We start from the raw sequence: 21,111 nt of genomic DNA, 5'->3' as shown, positions 1-21,111 counted from the left end.
ACAGTGGTCAGGAGCTGTTCAACTACAGGCTGAGCAAGTGCAGAATGGTGGTAGAATGTGCATTTGGACGTTTAAAGGCGCGCTGGCGCAGTTTACTGACTCGCTTAGACCTCAGCGAAACCAATATTCCCACTGTTATTACTGCTTGCTGTGTGCTCCACAATATCTGTGAGAGTAAGGGGGAGACGTTTATGGCGGGGTGCGAGGTTGAGGCAAATCGCCTAGCTGCTGGTTACGCGCAGCCAGACACCAGGGCGGTTAGAAGAGCTCAGGAGGGCGCGGTACGCATCAGAGAAGCTTTGAAAACCAGTTTCATGACTGGCCAGGCTACAGTGTGAAAGTTCTGTTTGTTTCTCCTTGATGAAACCCCCCGCCCCTTGGTTCACTCTACTTCCCTGTAAGCTAACCACCCTCCCCTCCTCCCTTTAATCACCGCTTGCAGAGGCAATAAAGTCATTGCTGCTTCACAGTCATGCATTCGTTATTCATTCATCACACAAATAGGGAGATGACTACCAAGGTATCCCAGGAGGGGTGGTGGAGGAGGGAAGGAAAATGCCACACAGCACTTTAAGCACAGCACTTTAAAAGTTTACAACTTTAAAATTTATTGAATGACAGCCTTCTTTTTTTTGGGCAATCCTCTGTTGTGGAGTGGCTGGTTGGCCGGAGGCCCCCCCACCGCGTTCTTGGGCGTCTGGGTGTGGAGGCTATGGAACTTGGGGAGGAGGGCGGTTGGTTACAGAGGGGCAGCAGTGGCAGTCTGTGCTCCAGCTGCCTTTGCTGCAGCTCAACCATACACTGGAGCATTCTGGTTTGGTCCTGCAGCAGCCTCAGCATTGAATCCTGCCTCCTCTCATCACGCTGCTGCCACATTTGAGCTTCAGCCCTGTCTTCAGCCCGCCACTTACTCTCTTCAGCCCTCCACCTCTCCTCCCGGTCATTTTGTGCTTTCCTGCACTCTGACATTATTTGCCTCCACGCATTCGTCTGTGCTCTGTCAGTGTGGGAGGACAGCATGAGCTCGGAGAACATTTCATCGCGAGTGCGTTTTTTTTTCTTTCTAGGCTTCACTAGCCTCTGGGAAGGAGAAGATCCTGTGATCATTGAAACACATGCAGCTGGTGGAGAAAAAAAAAGGGACAGCGGTATTTAAAAAGACACATTTTATAAAACAGTCGCTACACTCTTTCAGGGTAAACCTTGCTGTTAACATTACATACATAGCACATGTGCTTTCGTTACAAGGTCGCATTTTGCCTCCTCCCACCGCGTGACTACCCCCTCAACCTTCCCCCCTCCCTGTGGCTAACAGCGGGGAACATTTTTGTTCAGCCACAGGCAAACAGCCCAGCAGGAATGGGCTATACTGAGTGTCCCTGAAGAAAAGCACCCTATTTCAACCAGGTGACCATGAATTATATCTCACTCTCCTGAGGATAACACAGAGAGAGAAAGAACGGATTTTGGTTGAATGCCAGCAAACATACACTGCAATGCTTTGTTCTACAGTGATTCCCGAGTATGTGTTACTGGCCTGGAGTGATAAAGTGTCCTACCATGAAGGACGAAATAAGGCTGCCCTCCCCAGAAACCTTTTGCAAAGGCTTTAGGACTACATCTAGGAGAACCGCAAATGCCAGGGCAAAGTAATCCTTTCACATGCTTGCTTTTAAACCATGTATAGCATTTTAAAAGGTACACTCACCAGAGGTCCCTTCTCCGCCTGCTGGGTCCAGGAGGCAGCCTTGGGTGGGTTCGGGGGGTACTGGCTCCAGGTCTAGGGTGAGAAACAGTTCCTGGCTGTCGGGAAAACCGGTTTCTCCGCTTGCTTGCTGTGAGCTATCTACAACCTCCTCCTCCTCCTCATCTTCTTCGTCCCCAAAACCTGCTTCCGTATTGCCTCCATCTCCATTGAAGGAGTCAAACAACACGGCTGGGGTAGTGGTGGCTGAACCCCCTAAAATGGCATGCAGCTCATCATAGAAGCGGCATGTTTGGGGCTCTGACCCAGAGCGGCTGTTCGCCTCTCTGGTTTTCTGGTAGGCTTGCCTCAGCTCCTTCAGTTTCACGCGGCACTGCTTCGGGTCCCTGTTATGGCCTCTGTCCTTCATGCCCTGGGAGATTTTCACAAAGGTTTTGGCATTTCGAAAACTGGAACGGAGTTCTGATAGCACGGATTCCTCTCCCCAAACAGCGATCAGATCCCGTACCTCCCGTTCGGTCCATGCTGGAGCTCTTTTGCGATTCTGGGACTCCATCATGGTCACCTGTGCTGATGAGCTCTGCATGGTCACCTGCAGCTTGCCACGCTGGCCAAACAGGAAATGAGATTCAAAAGTTTGCGGTTCTTTTCCTGTCTACCTGGCCAGTGCATCTGAGTTGAGAGTGCTGTCCAGAGCGGTCAGAATGGAGCACTCTGGGATAGCTCCCGGAGGCCAATACCATCTAATTGTGTCCACAGTACCCCAAATTCGAGCTGGGAACGTCGATTTAAGCGCTAATCCACTTGTCAGGGGTGGAGTAAGGAAATCGATTTTAAGAGCCCTTTAAGTCGAAATAAAGGGCTTCACTGTGTGGACGGGTGCAGGTTTAAATCGATTTAACGTTGCTAAATTCGACCTAAAGTCCTAGTGTAGACCAGGGCTTGGTGTTAGGAATTATAAAGCTCTTCTAGTCAAAAGGGTCTTTAAAATCATTTTAAAACTGCAGTGTGGTAGAGACAAATGGAGAGGTTAGAGAGAACTGGACAGAGGGAAGGAGGAAAAATAGGAGAATAGGCAGAAATGAGAGTAGCTTTTGCCATGGTTGACTGTTGACTTTGAGCACATTGGATTCTGTTCATTTCACGGAGTCTCTTGCTGTCATTCCCAAGACTTTATTTGCTATATTTTGCACTTGAGCTAGGTGAGAAATTACTTAGATTCTGTTGTTGAGAAGGAGATGGCATTAATTGCCTAATTTGGCATTCATTCCGCAAACACAGTGGGAGAAGGGAGTCCCTATTTAGGATAGAGATTAGCCAACTCCAGGAGGCCTGGAACCTGGTCAGAAGCCTACTTGAAGTTACTGAGGGCTTTTTCATTGACTTCAATGAACTCTGAATCAGACATTTATAGCAGTATCTGCAGAAACAAATTTCTGTTAGATTGGTCAATAATACGGAAGGCAGATAATTGACTTTTCAAGATGATATGAATGAAATAAGCAAGAAGAATTGAAATCTTTTCGCTTAATATTTCAAGCAAAAAGAATGGCAGTGGATAAATTATGGCATTGGTGGAATGACTCATAGCAATTATAGCTGAACATGTCAATGGTATCTCATGCTATCAGCTATAATACATAACAATTGCATAGCATTTTACATCTTCAGAGTGCTGACAAGCATTAATGCCTGTAAAGAAAAGATGAGGTATGATGCATATATTCTGTTGTTGCCATTATTTAAGTTGTCTGTTTCATGGGGACAACTTGACTGACTTCCAAGGATGGAAGAAAAGTTGACTTCATCAGATAAAACTAAAAACTTCTCCAATTGAAGGTTAAATCAAAGAGAATCTCCTTGTAATGCAAAGCAACTCCCTGTAGAAAGTTTTCTCCGCTAAAGTAATGGCCAACTGCCAGAGGAAAAAGAAATAAAAGCCTAACTGTATGTTTGCCCTTTGTGTTCTTTCCTTCTTTTAAAAGAGAATATCGATATATTAATGTGCACCATCATAAATAGTGATTATCATTAGGACAAACTATTAGACAATTCAAAGTAATGGGATCTACAAACTCCTTTCCCCTTCTCCTGTTCCCAGATCTCTGTATAATGTTACCTATGACAAAATGAATAAGGCTAATATGAAAGCCAAAACAGTCCTCCTCCTCTCCCTTCAAAACAAGAGTGCCCCAAAATGGTTTGTCACCGCCCTTTATTTTTTGACTAGATAGAATGTGAAGGCAAATTTACTGAAATAATTTGGAAAACTGTTTTGAAATGCGAATGTATAAATCTGAGACCTTCGAAATCCATTCACATGGTGTTGGTATTTAGTTTTATAAAGTGCCTTGAGCTTCAAATGGGTGTTCCAATCACAATAAATATTGTCAAAAATGCTTTTTTGTAAAATGCAATTCATACCTTACAAGGGTGCTCATTCTTCTGAGTTTGCATGGTAAATGGATCTATTTTAATTCATGTATATTTTTATGTATTGAAAAATAGAATGTGTTCAAATGTGATAATAGAATATCATTGAATATCAGGACCATTTTGAAACCTGGGTGTCTAAAATTAGGCATCCAAGTGGCATTTGTAGATCCTGTCAACTTCCATGGGTACTGAACTGAACATTTGGCAACTTATTTAGGTTCCTAATTATGGGTTTAGGTGCCTTGATTTAAGCTTCGAAGTTTGAAAATGTTGGTCAGATTTTTTTAGATCATTTTTATTAATCATTATCTCTTCACCAACAAATCAGCTGTATTTACTCATCGGTGTTAAGATTTTAGTACAAGATGATACTGATAGCAAGTTAAGATTTTCATAATTTTGAGCATAAAAAAGGTTGATGGCCTTGTGAGCAGGTAATGTTTTTTAACTTTAGTATATATTCTTGTGAGTGATTGTTGTAGAAAATAGTTTTGGAAAAGAATCTGCATTTTTGTGCTTACACCAATATCCTTTCCTCCCCTGAGAACATCCCCTGAGCTGTCTTTATTGATATTTGGAACTTGTGTTCATCTTGCCAATGCAAATCTCCTTCAGAACTGAACAGTTAGAGTACGCAGGTTTACAGAAATGGTATCGTGTTTAGATAGTAATGGTGAATACTGAACTCCTGTGTCATTCTTTCTTATAGAGTAAATCTAATTTTTTTAAATGATTGAATTTCACAGGCTTAGTGAGCAGTATGTGACTTATTAGAAAACTGGACTGTTTTTCTTCAATAGTATTTAGATTTTTCAACTGGGGGCTGATCAAAAATAGCATATGTATCCTATTTCCAAATGATGGTTCTTAGTCAGTGTATATATAACTGTTGTCAGCCTATCCAGTACAATTTTGTAGTATTGCAGAGTTAAATGTAATTTAGCTTTTTATGTAACTTGAATTTTTTCCTATGATTATGAAACTGTGAACCTGTATATTAGACTGGATTAGTAATAAAACATCAGCATAATTTGATTCTGTTCCTTTTCTTCCTAGAATATTTTCCTTCTTGGATATTGTTACTTTGTGCCGATGTGCGCAAGTTTCTAAGGTACAGTATTTGCTTTACTTGGGTCATTTTGTGCATTGGGAAGGACTATTTTATTAATTACCAGCAAAAAATGAGCTTTAGATTAGGCTCTTAGAAATCAAAGGGAATCTTACCGTTGACTTTGAGCATTGGATAAGAAACTGAGCTCCCAATCCTGCAATCAGATATGCAGAATGAATCACTGTGTGTCTGGAGTTTTCTCTTAAGGGGTGGCGGGGTCGGGGCAAGAGATGTACAATGATACATGCTTTGTATCTGCAGAAAGAATTAGGCCTTTTTTGGCATAGTGGCATTTGCTATTTAAAGTTTGTGACTTTATAACACTATTTTTCAGAAGTATTTTGTGCTTAAAAGTCCATGTAGCTCTGTTAATATTCAACATATGTTTAAGAAGTGTATCCATGGTGTTTGCCAAATGCTGAAGGTATTAAGTAAATCTACTACTAATAGAGAAAACGGCACTCATGTGAAGACAATTGAAAAGGCATATCTAAATACATCTTTATGTTCATCTGGGTGGTTTTGCTTGAATTAAAATAAAATAGATTTTATTCTTACATGAAGTGTGTACAAAAACAAACCTTATATGCAACCAAACTACCATAGTGAACTTTTTTCTGTATTATTTCAAAAGGCAGGCTTTTAAATCTTCACTTCACTTTTTTTTTCAGTGAAATTCAAATTTTTTTTTTCTAATTCAGAACATAACTCTTTTATTCCTGCTTCCATCCCACCCTAAACTGTGATTTAATAAGCTAAGCAGCATCAATCTTGGTCAATAGCTCCAGCTAAAACCTAGGGTGCGGCAGAAAATAATGCTGATGAATCAGTAGGTGGTATTCTTCCCTCTGAGTCAGTATTGAACTGGTTGGGTAACCACATGTCCCAGCAGTTTCTATTGAATAAGGAACGCCTTTTCACTTTCTAGCCGGAACTGTTGTGTAGAGATGATGTGTGCTGTTTAACAGCTGCCATGTTTCATCCCAGTGGTGATGAAGAAATTTGTGTGCATGTGCGTACTATATAATGAAATATGGTCCAATCCTGAGAGGGGCTGAATGCCTCCATTCCCATGAAAATAGGGGGGTTCAGAAGCCAGCATCTTGCAGAAGGCATTCTGCTCCTCTCAGGACTGAGCCAATAGTTTGTAAAGGTTATAAAGAATTTTGGAGTTGAAAACCTCTATATAAATACATTTATTTCAGCATTCCCAGCTCTTCCTTTTTATTCTTTGACTAGAAGCAGCTAAGTTTTAAATTCTTCTTCTTTACATACAGCTCTAATAAAAATAATTTATTGAACAATGAACTTACTAAAATTGCTTTAAATGATGAGGTTAAAATTCTGCCATTATACTGTGTATGCGTGTGGCTTGCATTTAAGTCAATGTTCATGCACGTATCCATGGGCAGAATTTGGCCCTTACAGTCTGAAAACATGCAATCCCAGGATTTAAAAGAATCAGTCCAGCAAAATCTGTTTTTAGCAATCTACTTTTTCATAAGCCTCAATGCCTAAATTACTTTTGATTTACATACAAAATAATGCATTCTGAAGGAATACTTGTGTCATGTCTGTGATTTCAAGACACTCATACTATAGTGATGAGGGGAGGGCTATTAAGTACCTGATAGAGAAGATTTATTAAACATATGTATGTTTTTTCTAGGCATGGAATGTCTTGGCTCTGGATGGAAGTAACTGGCAAAGAATAGATCTTTTTAACTTTCAGACAGATATAGAGGTTAGTACTATAGTTTTTTTTTTTTGTCTTTACATTGGATGTTAAAAGGATAAACTGTCTTAATTATCCCAGAGACCTTATTCACAGTACAAATATCTCAGTCTTAAAATACAAGATGGTAATGCTGTGAAGGAACAGGTAGAAAAAGCAGATAATTGTATTTGGCTCACTTTTTACCTTGGAATTGTATCTGAGTTTTGATTTTCAGCTAAGTGACAAATAATTTATTTATTTTGGTTTAAGTAATTCATGTGCACACATTGTTCACAAAAGGTATGGGATTGACTGTTCCGGAGACTCAAGACTTCTGTTCATAAAACAGGTATCATACGGACAGTGAAAATGTCCCTCTAAGGTTCCTCAGTCTTGACTGAGACTCTCAGAATTACTTCTGGGAGTGAGAGGGTAGTTTAATTTCCATGTCTGTTGGCTCTCTGGCCTCTCAGCTGAGAGCGCCATTTACAGTACAGACCCGTTTACGCGCGGATGTCGGGAGTCAAGCCATCATGACCGCATGTTAACAGACTGTGGGTTAAGAGGGCCATGCTGAAAAAAGTGTCTCTGATTCACCTAGAAAAAAACGCTGTTATTTTCTGCTCTTTCTGGCTCGCACTTTTTTTCTTTCTTATGAAGTCTGTCATTCGCCGCAGATGAATGATTTAGATATTTTCCACATTTTGTGCCTCCATAAATCTTACAACAGTTTCTACAGCACTAAGGGCTTCTGTGGGCGAAATTCTGACCTTTTCAACGACATCCTCGCCATCACTTTCGTGGTCTGACGTAGTCTCGCAGCCCGTTAATATTTCTTCCTCGGACAGAAATTCTGAAGTTGTGCAATCTTCATCCATCTCCAGCCACTCAGTAATGATTTTCAGCAACGTATCCAAACTAAAATCTTTTATCATTTGAAAGAGAAGTTTACCGTTATCCTCTTTTGTCTGTGTGCATGTTTGTAGGACGTCTTCTTCCAAAAATCCTTCAAAGTCTGGCTCTGAATCAATGCCACTGCTGGAGTTTTCCGAGTCTGAGCCATCTTTGACAGAAAAGGCATCACTGAGAGCCTTCATTGTCCCAAACTTTTTTAACTAAATAAATAATTTCTTTCATGTTTAACTGTTTCAGGAATTCAGAAATGCCTGAAGATGTGCATGACACGATCGCCAAAATCAGTTCCTGTCGATAATTGTTTTTAAAATTCTGAATAATGCCCTGGTCTAAAGGTTGAATTTTTGATGTTGTGTTGAATGGTAGGTATAGCACTCAAATTTTTCCATCACTCGATACCAGTGATTTGGCTGGAGGATGGGCTGGACAATTGTCAAATGCAAAAGTGCTTTGGCTTCGAGTTTCTTCGATTGCAGATGCTTACAAACAGCTGGAACAAAGCTGTTGTGGAACCAGTCTTCGAAAATGTGTCTTGTCATCCAAGCATTTTTGCTGTTAGCATATATTACTGGCAGTTTGGCTCTGTTGAGGTGATTAAAGCAGCAAGGGTTATGACAGCGGCCAACGAGAAGAGGGGCAAGCGTATGGCTGCCCATCTTATTACTACAAAAAAGAAAGAGTCACACGATCTTTTATCTTCTTAAATCCAGCTGTTTTCTGTGTCTCGTAATTAAAGGCTAAAGTTTTATCAGGTAGCAGTTTTGCAAATAAAGCTGTTTCATCACAATTATAAAGTTCTTCTTCATGGTAGTCTTCATTTTGTAAAATAGATTTTAACTCAACAGGAAATGCGTTCGTGGCCGATTCATTGGCTGATCGGCTTTCTCCAGAAATCGATACCTGCACTATACCATGATGCTTTTTAAAACAAATTATAAACCCCTTGGTGGCTTGGAATGATTCATCCCCCGTTAAATTTCCAAATTTTGTTGCTTGGGCTTGAAGAATTGGCCCACTTAGCGGCATTCCTTTCAGCCTTTTCTGAGCAAACCACGTGTGCATGGCTTTGTCTATTGTGGGTTTTGCTGAATAGTGCGCACATTTTTGCTTAAGCCCCGTGGCAGAATCGATATTTTGTACAAAGCCATTCAGTTTAGATTAGTTTTTTAGCCATCCTCGGAGAGTAGATTCGGCAATCTCAATATCTTTTGAAACTTTGACCTGGGTTTCTCCGCTATTTACTTGATCTATTGCAGCTAGCTTTTCTTCTACAGTGTAGGAACGCTGATGCTTGCCCTCTGCCATTATATTAGGCCTCCCCTTAAAATTTTCTAATGTATGTAACAAAAAAAGACCTCTTCTGAATGTTTTTAGTGTTGAGAGAAATTTAGGAACCAATCCTGTGGAAAATTACTTCACTGACACATTAATGGTATATTTACTGAGTCATATTAGGAATTAAAACCTAGAAGAAAATAGTCTCATTCTCCTCTGGCATTCTTGCCCCATATTTAAATTCGTCTTATATGAATAAAATCTATATGGTAATCATTGGATAAATTTTGCTAAACATTGTCCAAACATACAAAGCATAGAAATTCACTAATTTAACTTAGAGGTAAATTCTGTCAACAGCACTTTGAAACTTCATTGTCAGCTTCTTTTTGGTACTTTAAAAGCCAACAATAGATGTTGCTTATTAAGAGGATCTGTACTGAAGTGGAGAACAGATTCCAGAGCCTGCAAACATTTAAACATATCTGTACAGGTTGGGAGGGATTAACTGCTACTCCTGTTTATTTGCACATAGAAGGCTGAAAATATTTTTGTTTCTTATTTGCTGAGCAGTAATAAATGTATTTTAGAACTATGAACTTTCTATCTGATAAACGTATATGATGCTTGCAGATTCTGTTTTTTAGAAGGATAGTACTGGATTATTATGCTTTTGGTTTGGGACATACTTTTTTCATATGCTATAGTTTTTCTAATTCCTTGATTATATATATAATGGATTTGTACCATAACCTATGTGCTACAAGTCAGTATTGTGTTCTTGATGTGTCCTGGGACAACCATGTTATAACCTGGTCGCAGGATGTAGTTGATTTTCAGTATAGATTATCCCTTTATCATTTAGATTTAGAACAATACAGTGGCTGCTATACTTTGAATTTCAGCTCAATAGTAATTTAAATTTACCTTTTAATTCATTTATTCACTGTTTATCTAAGGCACACTAAAAAAACTTTTTAAAAGTAGTTTTAATAGAATATTAAACAGACACCCACCCAGGGCCAGTGATCTCAGAAGAAGAAATACAGCTCTTTTGATGTCTTTCCATCTCAAAACAGCATCTGTTTGGATTACTGTGTTTGAGGACCACAAATTGCAAAGTCCCTGTACACACGATCTTTTTGCTCAGCATAACTTCACAATATGCCCTTGTTGGCATCATATACACCATCGAACAATATCAAAGACTTGAGTCTGCCATTGGGTTAAGATAGTACACTGTTTTTTAATGTATAAAACAAATATACATATTGGTCTTGTATACATAATACCAGAGGAAAAAAAAATAGACTACCTTACCTTTATAAGCGTCTGTCTTAAGGATTTATCAATCTTATGCCAAAGAGTGTGTGCTGGGGTGTGGTGCTGAATGCTAGCTGGCGATGGTGAGGGAATTGCACTTTGCTGGTCTCATAAACAAACATCAGGAAAAAAGTAAATTTAAAATAATGCGCCAAAATACCTCATGTTTTATTCAGGGCGTTTAATTCTTAATACTGAAACTGCCTGTCTGTTTTTAAATACATTTGAAGACAGTGACGGATTAGCTACTGGGTCAACAGGGCCTGTTCCCAGGGGCCCCGGCCAATTGGGGGCTCCGGAAAAATGGGCTCACCTGCACCCCAACCCACTCAGCCTGTCTGGCGCTCCTGCCGGGAAGTGGGGGTAAGCCCCCTGTGCCCCAACCCTGCTCCCTGACAAGAGCGCAGTGCAGGTGGGGGAAGTCCCCGCGCCCCAACCCCACTCCTCGGCAGGAGCATTGGTTGGGCGGAGCAGGGCAAGTCCCCGTGCCCCAACCCTATTTCCCTGGTGGGGGGACTGCAGGCAGAAGGGGTGGGGAGGGGCCGCCACTTGCTCTGTCCCTGGGCCCCACAAAAGCTTAATTCACCTGTTTACAGATCATCACTGCAGCATAGTCTTTCAAAGGGGCCTTAATTCATCCTCTAAGCTTGTGCCAAGCAAATTGACTAAAACTGTGGAAAAGAATAGAATTATCAGACACGCAGCTGAACACGATATGTTGGGGAAGAGTCAGCACGGCTTTTGTAAAGGGAAATCATGCCTCACCAATCTATTAGAATTCTTTGACCTCTGTGACTTGAGCCTGCGGCGTATGGGAGCTACAAGGCCCCCCGCTGCCCGTGGTGCCTGGGAACTGTGCGGGCCCCAAGCTCCACGCTGCTGCATGTGGCGGGATTGCCCCAGAGTTCCCAGCCACCGTGGACGGCGGGGGTGTCCCGAGTTTGGAGCCACAAGCAGTGGGGGACCCCCCCGAGGTGGTGTGGGGACCCCCCCAACTCCCCATTTTGTCATGCATGTTTTTAGTAAAAGTCACAGATAGGCCACGGGCTTCCATGAATTTTTCTTTATTGCCTGTGACCTGTCCGTTACTTTTACTAAAAATATGCATGACAAAAACTAAGCCTTAGTCATAAATAAGGATACATTTTAGTCACAGATATTTTTAGTAGAAGTCATGGACAGGTCACGGGCAGGAAACAAAAATTCATGGACCATGACCTGTCCATGACTTGTACTGTATACCCCTAACTAAAACTTGGGCTAGGGGGCTGCGGGTGCTCTGGGAGAGCATCCAGGAGCTCCGCACGTTTTGGAGGAGGTTGCCCGGAACCACCTGCTGGTGCTGGGGGCGGGGGCAGGCTGCGGCATGCAGGCTGGGACCCCTGCTGGTGCTGGGAGGCATGGTTGGCAGGGCTGGCAGGTTCCCTGCCCGGCTCCATGCAGCTCCCTGGAAGCAGACAGCATGTCCCTGCAGCTCCTAGGGGGAGGGAAGGCTAGGGGAGCTCCATGTGCTGGCCCCGCCACAAGTGCCGTCTCCGCAGCTCCCGTTGGCTGGGAACTGCAGCCAAGGGGAGCTGCAGGGGCGGTGCCTGCAGGCAGGGGCAACATGCAGAGCCCCCTGACCCCTCCGCCTAGGAGCTGCAGGGACATGCTGGCCACTTCTGGGGAGCCCCTCCCCGAGGTAAGCATTGCCCCGAATCTCAAGCCCCTGCCCCTGCCCTGAGCCCCCTCCCACAGCCAAACTGCTGCTGCTGGCCCAGGGGCTGCCTGAGCCCCAGAGCCAGTCACACTGGCTGCTGCAGAAGTCACAGAGGTCATGGAATCCGTGACTTCCGTGACAGACACGCAGCCTTCCTCATAAATGTTCTGGAAAAGGGCATAAATAGGGAGGTGACGAAGTTTGAAGACAGTACAAAATTACTCCACATAATGCAGTGGTGGTGTAGCTGTATTGATCCCAGGATATTGGAAAGGGAAGATGGGTGAGGTAATATATTTTATTGGACCAACTTCTGTTGGTGAGAGAAACAAGCTTTCAAGCTTACAGAGAACTCTTCTTCAGGTCTGGGAAACTGACTCAAAGTGTCACTGCCAAATACAAGTATTTGAACAGACTGTTTAGCATAAGCAGATAACTCACATTTCAAGGGATTATTCAAGGTGAAGAGGCCTGTTAACACTCCTCCATTTATAGGGAGGAAAGGGAAGGGGAGAGGAGAGACATAACTGGGGGTGGGAGTTGTTGGTGGGTTACAGTTTGTTGTAGTAAGTCATAAACCCAGTGTCTCTATTCCGTCTATGATTTTTAGTGTCTAGCAAAGTTATGAATTTAAGCTTTCAGGCTCATCTTTTGAAAGTGTTGTGCAGGTTTTCTTTTAGGATGAGGACTGATAGATCAGGTACAGAGTGATCACTTTATGAAAAGTGTTCACCCACAAGTGACAGTGTTTTTGTCTTTTATCAATTTTCTGTGTGAGTTCATTTGAGAGCATAGTGATTGTCTGGTCTCACCCACATAGTTGCTATTGGGGCAGTTAGAGCCCTGGATGAGGTACACCAAATGCTTTGATAAGGATGTGTCGGACCCATGGATCTTGAAAGGTGTGGGGGGGGGGCGAGGGGGGGCTGTTGATCGTTGTAGCTGTGGAGATATGTCTGCAGGGTTTGCATCTGTTGTTCTGGCAGGGTGTGGTGCCACTTTGAGTTGATGTGTCCCTCTCTGGGTGGAGCTTGCTTCTGATGATGAGCTTGGAGAGATTAGGGGTTGTTTGAAGGCCATACTTGATGCAGACCCCATCCTGAAAGAAAATTTTCCCTGAACCCCCTCTTCTGAACTGTTCACCTTAGAAAAGAGACTAAGAGGGGATTTGCTAGAGGTCTATAAAATTAGAAATGGTGTGGAGGAAGTGTTGTTATCCCTTTAAATACCTCCCCCCCAAAAAACAGGGGTCCCCCAATAAAATTCATATACATAAGGAAGTACTTCACACACTGCACAGTCAATCTGTTGAACTCGTTTCCAGAGGATATTGTGACGGTCAAGTTTAACTGGATTCAAAAAAGAATTAGAGAAGTTCATGAAGGGTATGTCCAATCAACAGCTATTAGCCAAGATGGTCAGGGATGCAACCCCATGTTGTGGGTGTCCCTAAACCTCTTGACAGCCAGAAGGTGGGAGTGGTCAACAAGGGATGGAATCACTAAATAATTGCCCTGTTCTGTTCGTTCCTTCTGAAGCATCTGGGCGTTGGCCACTGTTAAAAAACAGGATAGTCCACTAGATCAATTAGTGGTCTGACCCAGTATGGCCATTCCGATGTTTTCTTGTCTAAGCTTTTGTGTATCCAGATTGGGTAGTTAGACATACCAGGTTTGTGCAGACAAATATGGTTTTTACATATGCAAGTTTAGTCATGAAAATTCGTGTGCAAAATTTCAGGTAAGTCTTTAGAATATATTTTTGAAAGTTTGTCCCACAAGGCAGTAATTATAGCTAGTCGTGTTAAAAATCATGTGGATATATTTAAATTTGTAGATCCATAATCTATACTTTGAGGCCACTAATGAAGTGGGACTGTATTTCAAGAAGAACTATATGTTGCCTTTCTCTTATCTGAAAGATATTTTCAATACAGAATCAATAACTGATGCAACATATTTTTAATAACTTTCATCATGAGGCAACTTTTAGTATGAGGTTTATAATTCAATTTAAGCATTGTACACAATGAGCACTCTGGGGCCATGTCATTATGACCTATTGGTTCACAACTCTGTGGCCAACCATATACAACTTAGTTGGTAATATTTTGAACATTCCTAAAACAGTTGGGTTTGGAAAATTTAAAATATATTTTTATTTGTGCATCTTTTAACTTTAGATTAAATCTGAAATATTATTGTTCTGGAGCTTTTTCTTCAATAATTACATGTTACAGTTGGCATTTGTGCATTTTCGTGGTTTATGTATCTACACTATATTCCGTTTATTTTGGTGATGTTTTTTCTTCTTTTCATTAGAGGTAATTAGCTTCAGTTAGGAAGCAGTTGTGACTAATCTGAGCCTAGATTAAAAAATCAGAGCATCTCAGGAAGTGTATTATCAAATTTAGTTTGTCGTCTTTACTCTAGAAATCGTATAGAATTTAAACATTCTGTTGCTTAACAATGAGAAATGATGCCTCATAATAGAGTAAAATGTTTTCACATAATGTTAGCCAGTACTTTTGGATTAGCAGTGAATAATAAAATATTAAAAATACTGTATTTGGGGAAGTTGTCTGTTTGCCCGTATTTCAGTATAACTTCCTTTCAAGATAGAGAAGGAACATAAAACCTTTGTGTATTTGATCTGCTCTAATTTTTAAATGTTTTGTTTTTAAAAATGCTTGCTTTTCTTGTGCACTTAAATATACATTTGTTTAATAAATAAAATGATCAATTTTGTAATTATATTTATTTTGGCTTCTATAGTTATTAAAGTTTTAATTGCTCCCTTAAAATTATTCCACTTAGTAAGTACTTAGCAAAGTGGTGGTGTGGTCAACAATATATAATGCTTCTGCCTTTTGGTATAAACTAATGTAGGGTTCTCAAACTTCATTGCACCGCGACCCCCTTCTGACAATAAAAATTACTACACGACCCCAGGAGGGGGGGACCGAAGCCTGAGCCCACCCGAGTCCCAGCACCCCAGGCTGGGGGCCAAAGCTGAAGCTCTAGGGCTGCAGCCCTAGGCAGGCAGGGGGCCTGTAACCTGAGCCCCGCCATCCAGGGCTGAAGCCCTTGGGCTTTGGCCCTAGGCAGTGGGGCTTGGACTTCAGCCACAGGTGGTGGGGCTTGGGCTTGGGCTTCAGCCCTGGACCCCAGCAAGTCTAACAGCAGCCCATGCCCATTAAAACAGGGTTGAGACCCACTTTGGGATCCCAAACCACAGTTTGAGAACCGCTGAACTAATGTATCACCCTCCTCCCCACTAAAAAAAAAAAATCAGGGTGGAAGAGAGGGGTGTAATACCATAATTCTCTTTAAGGGGCATTTTTTAACGGTAATGCTATTTTCAGTCTGCATGTTGAATCATGCCATTCAGTAGAGAGACATGAATAAATAGTGTTCTGGAGCAAATGCCTGTAAGTTTAGAAATGCAGAGAGGTGTATAAAGTATGTGTATCTTTGAGGACTTAAACCTAAGCTTAGCAGTAATAATCAGATTTTGTAAACACAGGTGTGAGCCCCATAGTTAAGCTGACCTAACTCCCGCAGTAGATGCGGCTAGGTCAAAGGAAGGATTCTTCTGTCGACCTAGGAACTGCCGCTTGGAGAGGCGGATTAGCTACAGTGAAAAAATCCCTTCTGTTGCTGTAGGAAATGTTTACCATGTGGCATTACAGGAGCACAGCTGCAGTGCTGTAGTGTAGACAAGGTCTTAAATATATAATAACTCAATGAGATGACTAATGTGCATTAGTGTTTGCAGGATTGGGGCCTAAGTGTACAAGTATCTGTTTCAAAAAACTGTTTCAGCAATATATTACCATTGAGTTTTGCTGAAGCAAATAGTAGTTCTTTTCACCAGATTGCCTGAAGTCTCAGTCCAAAACCACTGAAGTGAGCAGGAGTTTGGCCATTTACTTCAATTGGAGTTGGTACAGATCTTTAGTGAGAAGTACTTTTTTCCTTACATACTTTAGAAATCTCCTTCTGGAGGAGGATGGCAGGGGTGGGAACTCAGCATTGAGATTTCATATTTGTTTATAATATTAGGTGTGTCAAAACAGCATTTATTAAAACTTTACTTTTATATGGTTTAAGGGTCGTGTGGTGGAAAATATTTCCAAAAGGTGTGGTGGGTTCCTGAGACAGCTTAGTTTGAGAGGATGTCTTGGTGTTGGAGACTCCGCTTTGAAGTAAGTAATCTATCCACAACTTGATTTAGACATCTTTGTACAAATCTTTCTGACTTAATGTAATCACTCAATGTGAATTCCAGTTTGGGCAGAGAATAGTTAATATTTTCTTGAAATGAATTAAGTAACGAGAAGAGTGAGAGATCATTTTTAGTTTTCCCAGCTATTACTGATTTTGAATATTTTAAATGCTTAACAATGGAACATATTTCTGCTGACTAGTTGTTTGCACCTGGAAAAAAAAAGTTTTCTGGAGTAAGTATTCAACAAATTCGTGGTGAACAGTTTATTTCTTTCCTTTTCATGACTAGTCTTAAAAGATAAACTGTGTTTTCTCAATAGAAGCCTTGTTGCTTTTAAATAGCTAAGCCATATATAGAACCAACCAAATTTTCTTTTCAACATAAAAAAAAGAGTTGGCAAGAAACAATGCATTCTTTTCAAAATGAAAAACCCATACTAGTAACAGAATTTCTTTATAAAGAGTAGGGGAAAAAACAAGAAGCAACCAAATTTTCTGTTTCAAATAGAACATGCTCTGCTTTGTAAAACAAAGTTATTGCTGGAATCAGTCAAAAATTTCCTATTTAAAATGAAAAATTATGTTGGAATCAATAAAAATATAAAACTTACAACAAAAATCATGTAGGAACAAAACAACGTCTTTTAAGGAAAAAAGCCATGTTTTATAAAAGGAAAGCTTGTTTTCCAGAGCATAAAAAGGAAAGGAAAAGACCAGTTAAACCTAACATTAATATTCTCTATGAAGATGTCTGGAAACTTTTTCAACCTTTGCAACTGTTTTAAAAACTGAATAACTTTATAATTTACTAAAATATTCTCAAGAGGAAACCTTAGTTTTTCCTTATTTTTTTTTTCCAGTGAGAAGCTCTTATCCTTCTGGAATAACTTACTTTATGTCAATTATCTGCACTGTAACTTTGACATCTTAGTGTGCTTCCATTTGGATGAGCCGTGAGGCCCATAGCAGAGAAGTGAGATGGGCCATAATTTCATTTAAGAGTACTTAAATAACCTCACTGAGTCTCTTCAAATCCTGAGGCTGGTTTAGTCTTTTTTCAAATGTTGGGATTTGTTGAGAGAATCAGGTTCCCTACCATCCCCGCCCCTTCCCTGTTATGAATACTAACAGTGTTGACATTTATAACTGTTTATTTGTGGTTCAGATTACAGGCAGGTGCTGAAAAGATGTATGAGGTTATACAGATAAATTAAAGAAGTACACAGAATATTCATGAGCTCATTCAAGTAAATGATGCAAACAGGAAATAACAGAGAGTTAGATGACATGGTTTACATGCTGGTGGCCCGCGTACCCTAGTGTTTCCACAGTGACTACCATTGGTGGAGCTGCACTGGTGACAGCAACTAGTGGGAAAAGGAGTAGTCTGTATACACTCTAAGTCAGAGAAAATCCAGTAAATAGTAAGTGATCTAAGCTTTCTTTAGGGAAATAGTTAGGAAGTGCTGTTCTGTTTTCAGATCTGCTTTCTCACCCCTTTTGTTTTACCATGCTTATGTTAAAAATAATTCCCAGTCACTGAAAGAGGTGTCAGATGCATAAATATTGCTTAGTTGAGGTACCTGTATCCACACATGGGTTTTGCAGGACACAATTTTCCCAATAGGTTTACTATTCCTACAGTTTATTGCAGACTGGAGAAAATGTTGAGAGTAATCTACAGAAGTCTCGTTTGTCTCATAAATGTAAGTTTCCCTCCAGTAAATACTTAAACTTTGGAATAGCCGTTTTGACGATTCAAGTGGAAACTATCAACCATATAACTACCAGCTGTTTCTTCTCTCCCCCAACCCCCTTGTTTTCAATCCACATTGGAGAGCCAGCAACTATTACCAGCGGTGTGTGTAGTTGCATCTGTTAACCAAGGCAAAACTCCAGGCAGAGCTGTTCTTGTGTGTGTGCCTCCAACTGTGCCCATAAAATTAATAAAGTTGGAGGAAACCTAGATATAAAAATACTGTTCTCAAAGGCTGTGTAGCTGTAAATTTTCTTTTCATCTGTGCAGTCTGATATTTATGTATTTCCTCCAGGTAATTAGGGTAATGTTCTATACAGGTTTTTAACACGATAGTGACAACAATCATCTTTACAATTCAGACCCAGCTGATGGTAGTACTTCATCCAGTTGCATATATTATAGTTTATGAATGACCAAAGTATAGGTCTAGGGGACCTACATGGATAATCCAGTAGCTTCAGGGCCTCATCCTGTAGACTGCTGGGCATCTTCACTTCCCTTTGACTTAGGAAGGATCGGCCCCTAATGTGACCCATTTGAGGATTCAGTAATACAACAGAAAAATGAGTGATCCTCTGCCCAGCGGCTTAACTAGAGTCAAATATCCAAATGTGGTGATACTTGCTCTCTCCTATTCCTGTTAATGTTTTGAGTTAATAGGTGTAAAGCAGGACAGATCTAGGAGACAACAGAAGTAGACTTCTCCCTAAAATCAAGTTTGAGGGAAAATGATAGGAACTACATTGGTTTTGCCAGTTAACAGAGACAAAAACTTACAAAAGAACTCTGGCAAAAGAAAGAAGCAGCCCCTGTGACAATTTGATCTGAAATTTACTTTGTGGCCCACATCTCAAGGTTGTTGGCTGTTTCTGTATTTTAGAAGAGGTTGAGGGGAGAGTGCGCTCTAGTGGCTCAATTATAACTTACTCCATATAAAATTTCATTAACTTTTTATTGCTGTTTTAGGACATTTGCACAGAACTGTAGAAACATTGAACATTTAAATCTAAACGGATGTACAAAAATTACTGACAGGTAGGTGAAAAGCTTTTTTCATGTGATAGTGAAATTTGAAAAGAGAAGTAGCTGAAGATATTTTTAGAGTGTCTGCTGTTTTGCAGCACGTGTTATAGCCTTAGCAAATTCTGTTCCAAGCTGAAACATCTGGATCTGACATCGTGTGTATCTATTACAAACAGCTCTTTGAAAGGTTTAAGGTAAGAATATTTATTCATGTTAAAAAACTATTTTGAAGAACATTTTACTGAAATCACAAATTTCTCAATATGTCTTGAAACTTAATACTATGTATCAGCCTCATATATGCACTATACCTAGCATTTCTAAAGGTGTAATGTATAGTGCTTATGTGTGGTCTTTTCCCATGTCTTTTCTGTAGAGCCCTGGCACAGTTCTCCATCATGAATTTGTAACACCGTGTTTCATTTGGGTTTTTCACTGTTATCACCATTCTAAGGTTGGATTTAACTTTATGCATTTTTTTAAATTCTCCCAGTGAGGGTTGCAGAAATCTGGAACATTTGAATCTTTCCTGGTGTGATCAGATTACGAAGGATGGTATTGAAGCACTGGTGAAAGGGTGCAGTGGACTAAAAGCACTGTTTCTTAGAGGTTGCACACAGGTACATAACTGCTTGCGTGTCAAGATAATCCTTTAGGAGTACACTTTATATTTTGGTATTTTGAAAACCTCCCTGAATTTAGATGATGATGTTTTTGTTTTAGTGTCTTTTTGTTTTTAACACTATAAGGTGTGTACATTTGTAGTGCTTTTAACTTTTAATGCCTTTCTTGCTATTTTTTTTCATTAATACAGTTGGAAGACGAAGCACTGAAACACATTCAAAATCACTGTCGTGAACTTATAATCCTGAACTTGCAGTCATGCACAGTATGTATTTTAAGCTTTGAAAGAGTCCATTCTACTTTTATAGCACCTTTTATCTAAGGATCTCAAAATGTTTTTCAGACATTGATGAATTCAAGTCTTATGCTTTTGCATAGTTGGGACAGCACGTTTCTACAAGTCACAGAATATTTCAGTCACAGTGTTGATAAAATAGCTGAGTGGAACATGGCCTGTGCTGCCTGGAGGCCATAAACCAGCTGAATATTTCCACAGCTGAATGAAGATTTGGAACCTTTGGCATTCCATTATTTTTAGTTGTAGATAGCTTTAGCTTTTAACTAGTAACTGGAATCAGTCAACTACCATGGACTGTATACAATCAAAGTAACCATGCAGTCTTACTGATGTTATGTTATCCTGTTCTTCCAGGCCCCAAGCCCCAAAGTCTGTCATCTGTGGTCCATTTTTAATTGTAAGTTCTTTGGGCAGAGACCATGTCTATGAGGTGCTAAACACATTCTTGTGTGCTGGATAGTTTAAAAAAAAATATCTAGTAGCATTACAGTTGCTAGATTATGTCAGGACAGTCCTTGATAGCAGGAGAGAAAAGCATATATTCTCAACATAATGTTGCTCATTTACCTATGAATGGAAATTGCTGCTGTTTATCTAATTCAGTGCATCCCACACTGCACTGAAAATATATTTGTTTGATGGTATCATTTTATAAGCCTGATTTACTCCAATCTAACTCTGTAAGATGGGGGAAGTCTCCTTTTTGCCTGAAATTTCTAATGGTTACTTTCAGAGAAGAGAACTGAAAAAAAAAAAAAAAAAAGAGAGAGAGAAACGGGAGGTGAATTGGCCCATCCGTTCTTTGGTTACAGAACTATGAAAAACTGTAGTTTTTTACTTTTGAAAAAGTTTTCTGCTGTTTATTGCAAGAGCATATCACAAAAACTACTTGGTCTGAAACCTTCAAATCTGTTTTATTCATTATTCCTCAATGAGTACTCCAGCATGGGACCATTTGTATTAAGGTTTGATGGGAAATTGTGGACTTATTAGATGC

The 21,111-nt window shown here is 40.3% G+C and overlaps 2 protein-coding genes across 5 annotated transcripts in view; one reads left to right on the top strand and one right to left on the bottom strand.

Annotated features, from left to right (window-relative positions):
• Positions 1-2,389, bottom strand: part of LOC140907935 (uncharacterized) — an 81,847-nt gene extending 79,458 nt beyond the window's left edge. The window contains exons 1-2 of the mRNA XM_073335027.2: positions 1,709-2,389; positions 912-1,121 (exon numbers count right to left, since the gene is read on the bottom strand). Coding sequence (XP_073191128.2) covers positions 912-1,121; positions 1,709-2,291 — 793 coding nt within the window. The 5' untranslated portion in view covers positions 2,292-2,389. The remainder of the gene's footprint in view (positions 1-911; positions 1,122-1,708) is intronic.
• The window catches only part of FBXL2 (F-box and leucine rich repeat protein 2), a 125,203-nt gene that overhangs the window by 67,510 nt on the left and 36,582 nt on the right, over positions 1-21,111 (top strand). For 3 of the 4 annotated variants that reach the window (XR_012157459.2, XM_073333077.2, XM_073333073.2), the window contains 7 exons: positions 5,198-5,252; positions 6,922-6,996; positions 16,294-16,388; positions 19,136-19,204; positions 19,291-19,386; positions 19,686-19,812; positions 20,007-20,081. Coding sequence is in view for 3 of the 4 variants with exons in the window: in XM_073333077.2 (XP_073189178.1) it covers positions 5,198-5,252; positions 6,922-6,996; positions 16,294-16,388; positions 19,136-19,204; positions 19,291-19,386; positions 19,686-19,812; positions 20,007-20,081 (592 nt within the window). In the remaining variant the exon portion in view is untranslated. The remainder of the gene's footprint in view (positions 1-5,197; positions 5,253-6,921; positions 6,997-16,293; positions 16,389-19,135; positions 19,205-19,290; positions 19,387-19,685; positions 19,813-20,006; positions 20,082-21,111) is intronic. The other variant, XM_073333074.2, reaches the window with a different exon arrangement.

Source organism: Lepidochelys kempii, chromosome 2 (assembly GCF_965140285.1).
Source record: "Lepidochelys kempii isolate rLepKem1 chromosome 2, rLepKem1.hap1, whole genome shotgun sequence".
Taxonomy (NCBI): domain Eukaryota; kingdom Metazoa; phylum Chordata; order Testudines; family Cheloniidae; genus Lepidochelys; species Lepidochelys kempii.
Note: the sequence above shows the minus strand (reverse complement) of the source record. Positions and strands in the feature narration are given on the sequence as shown.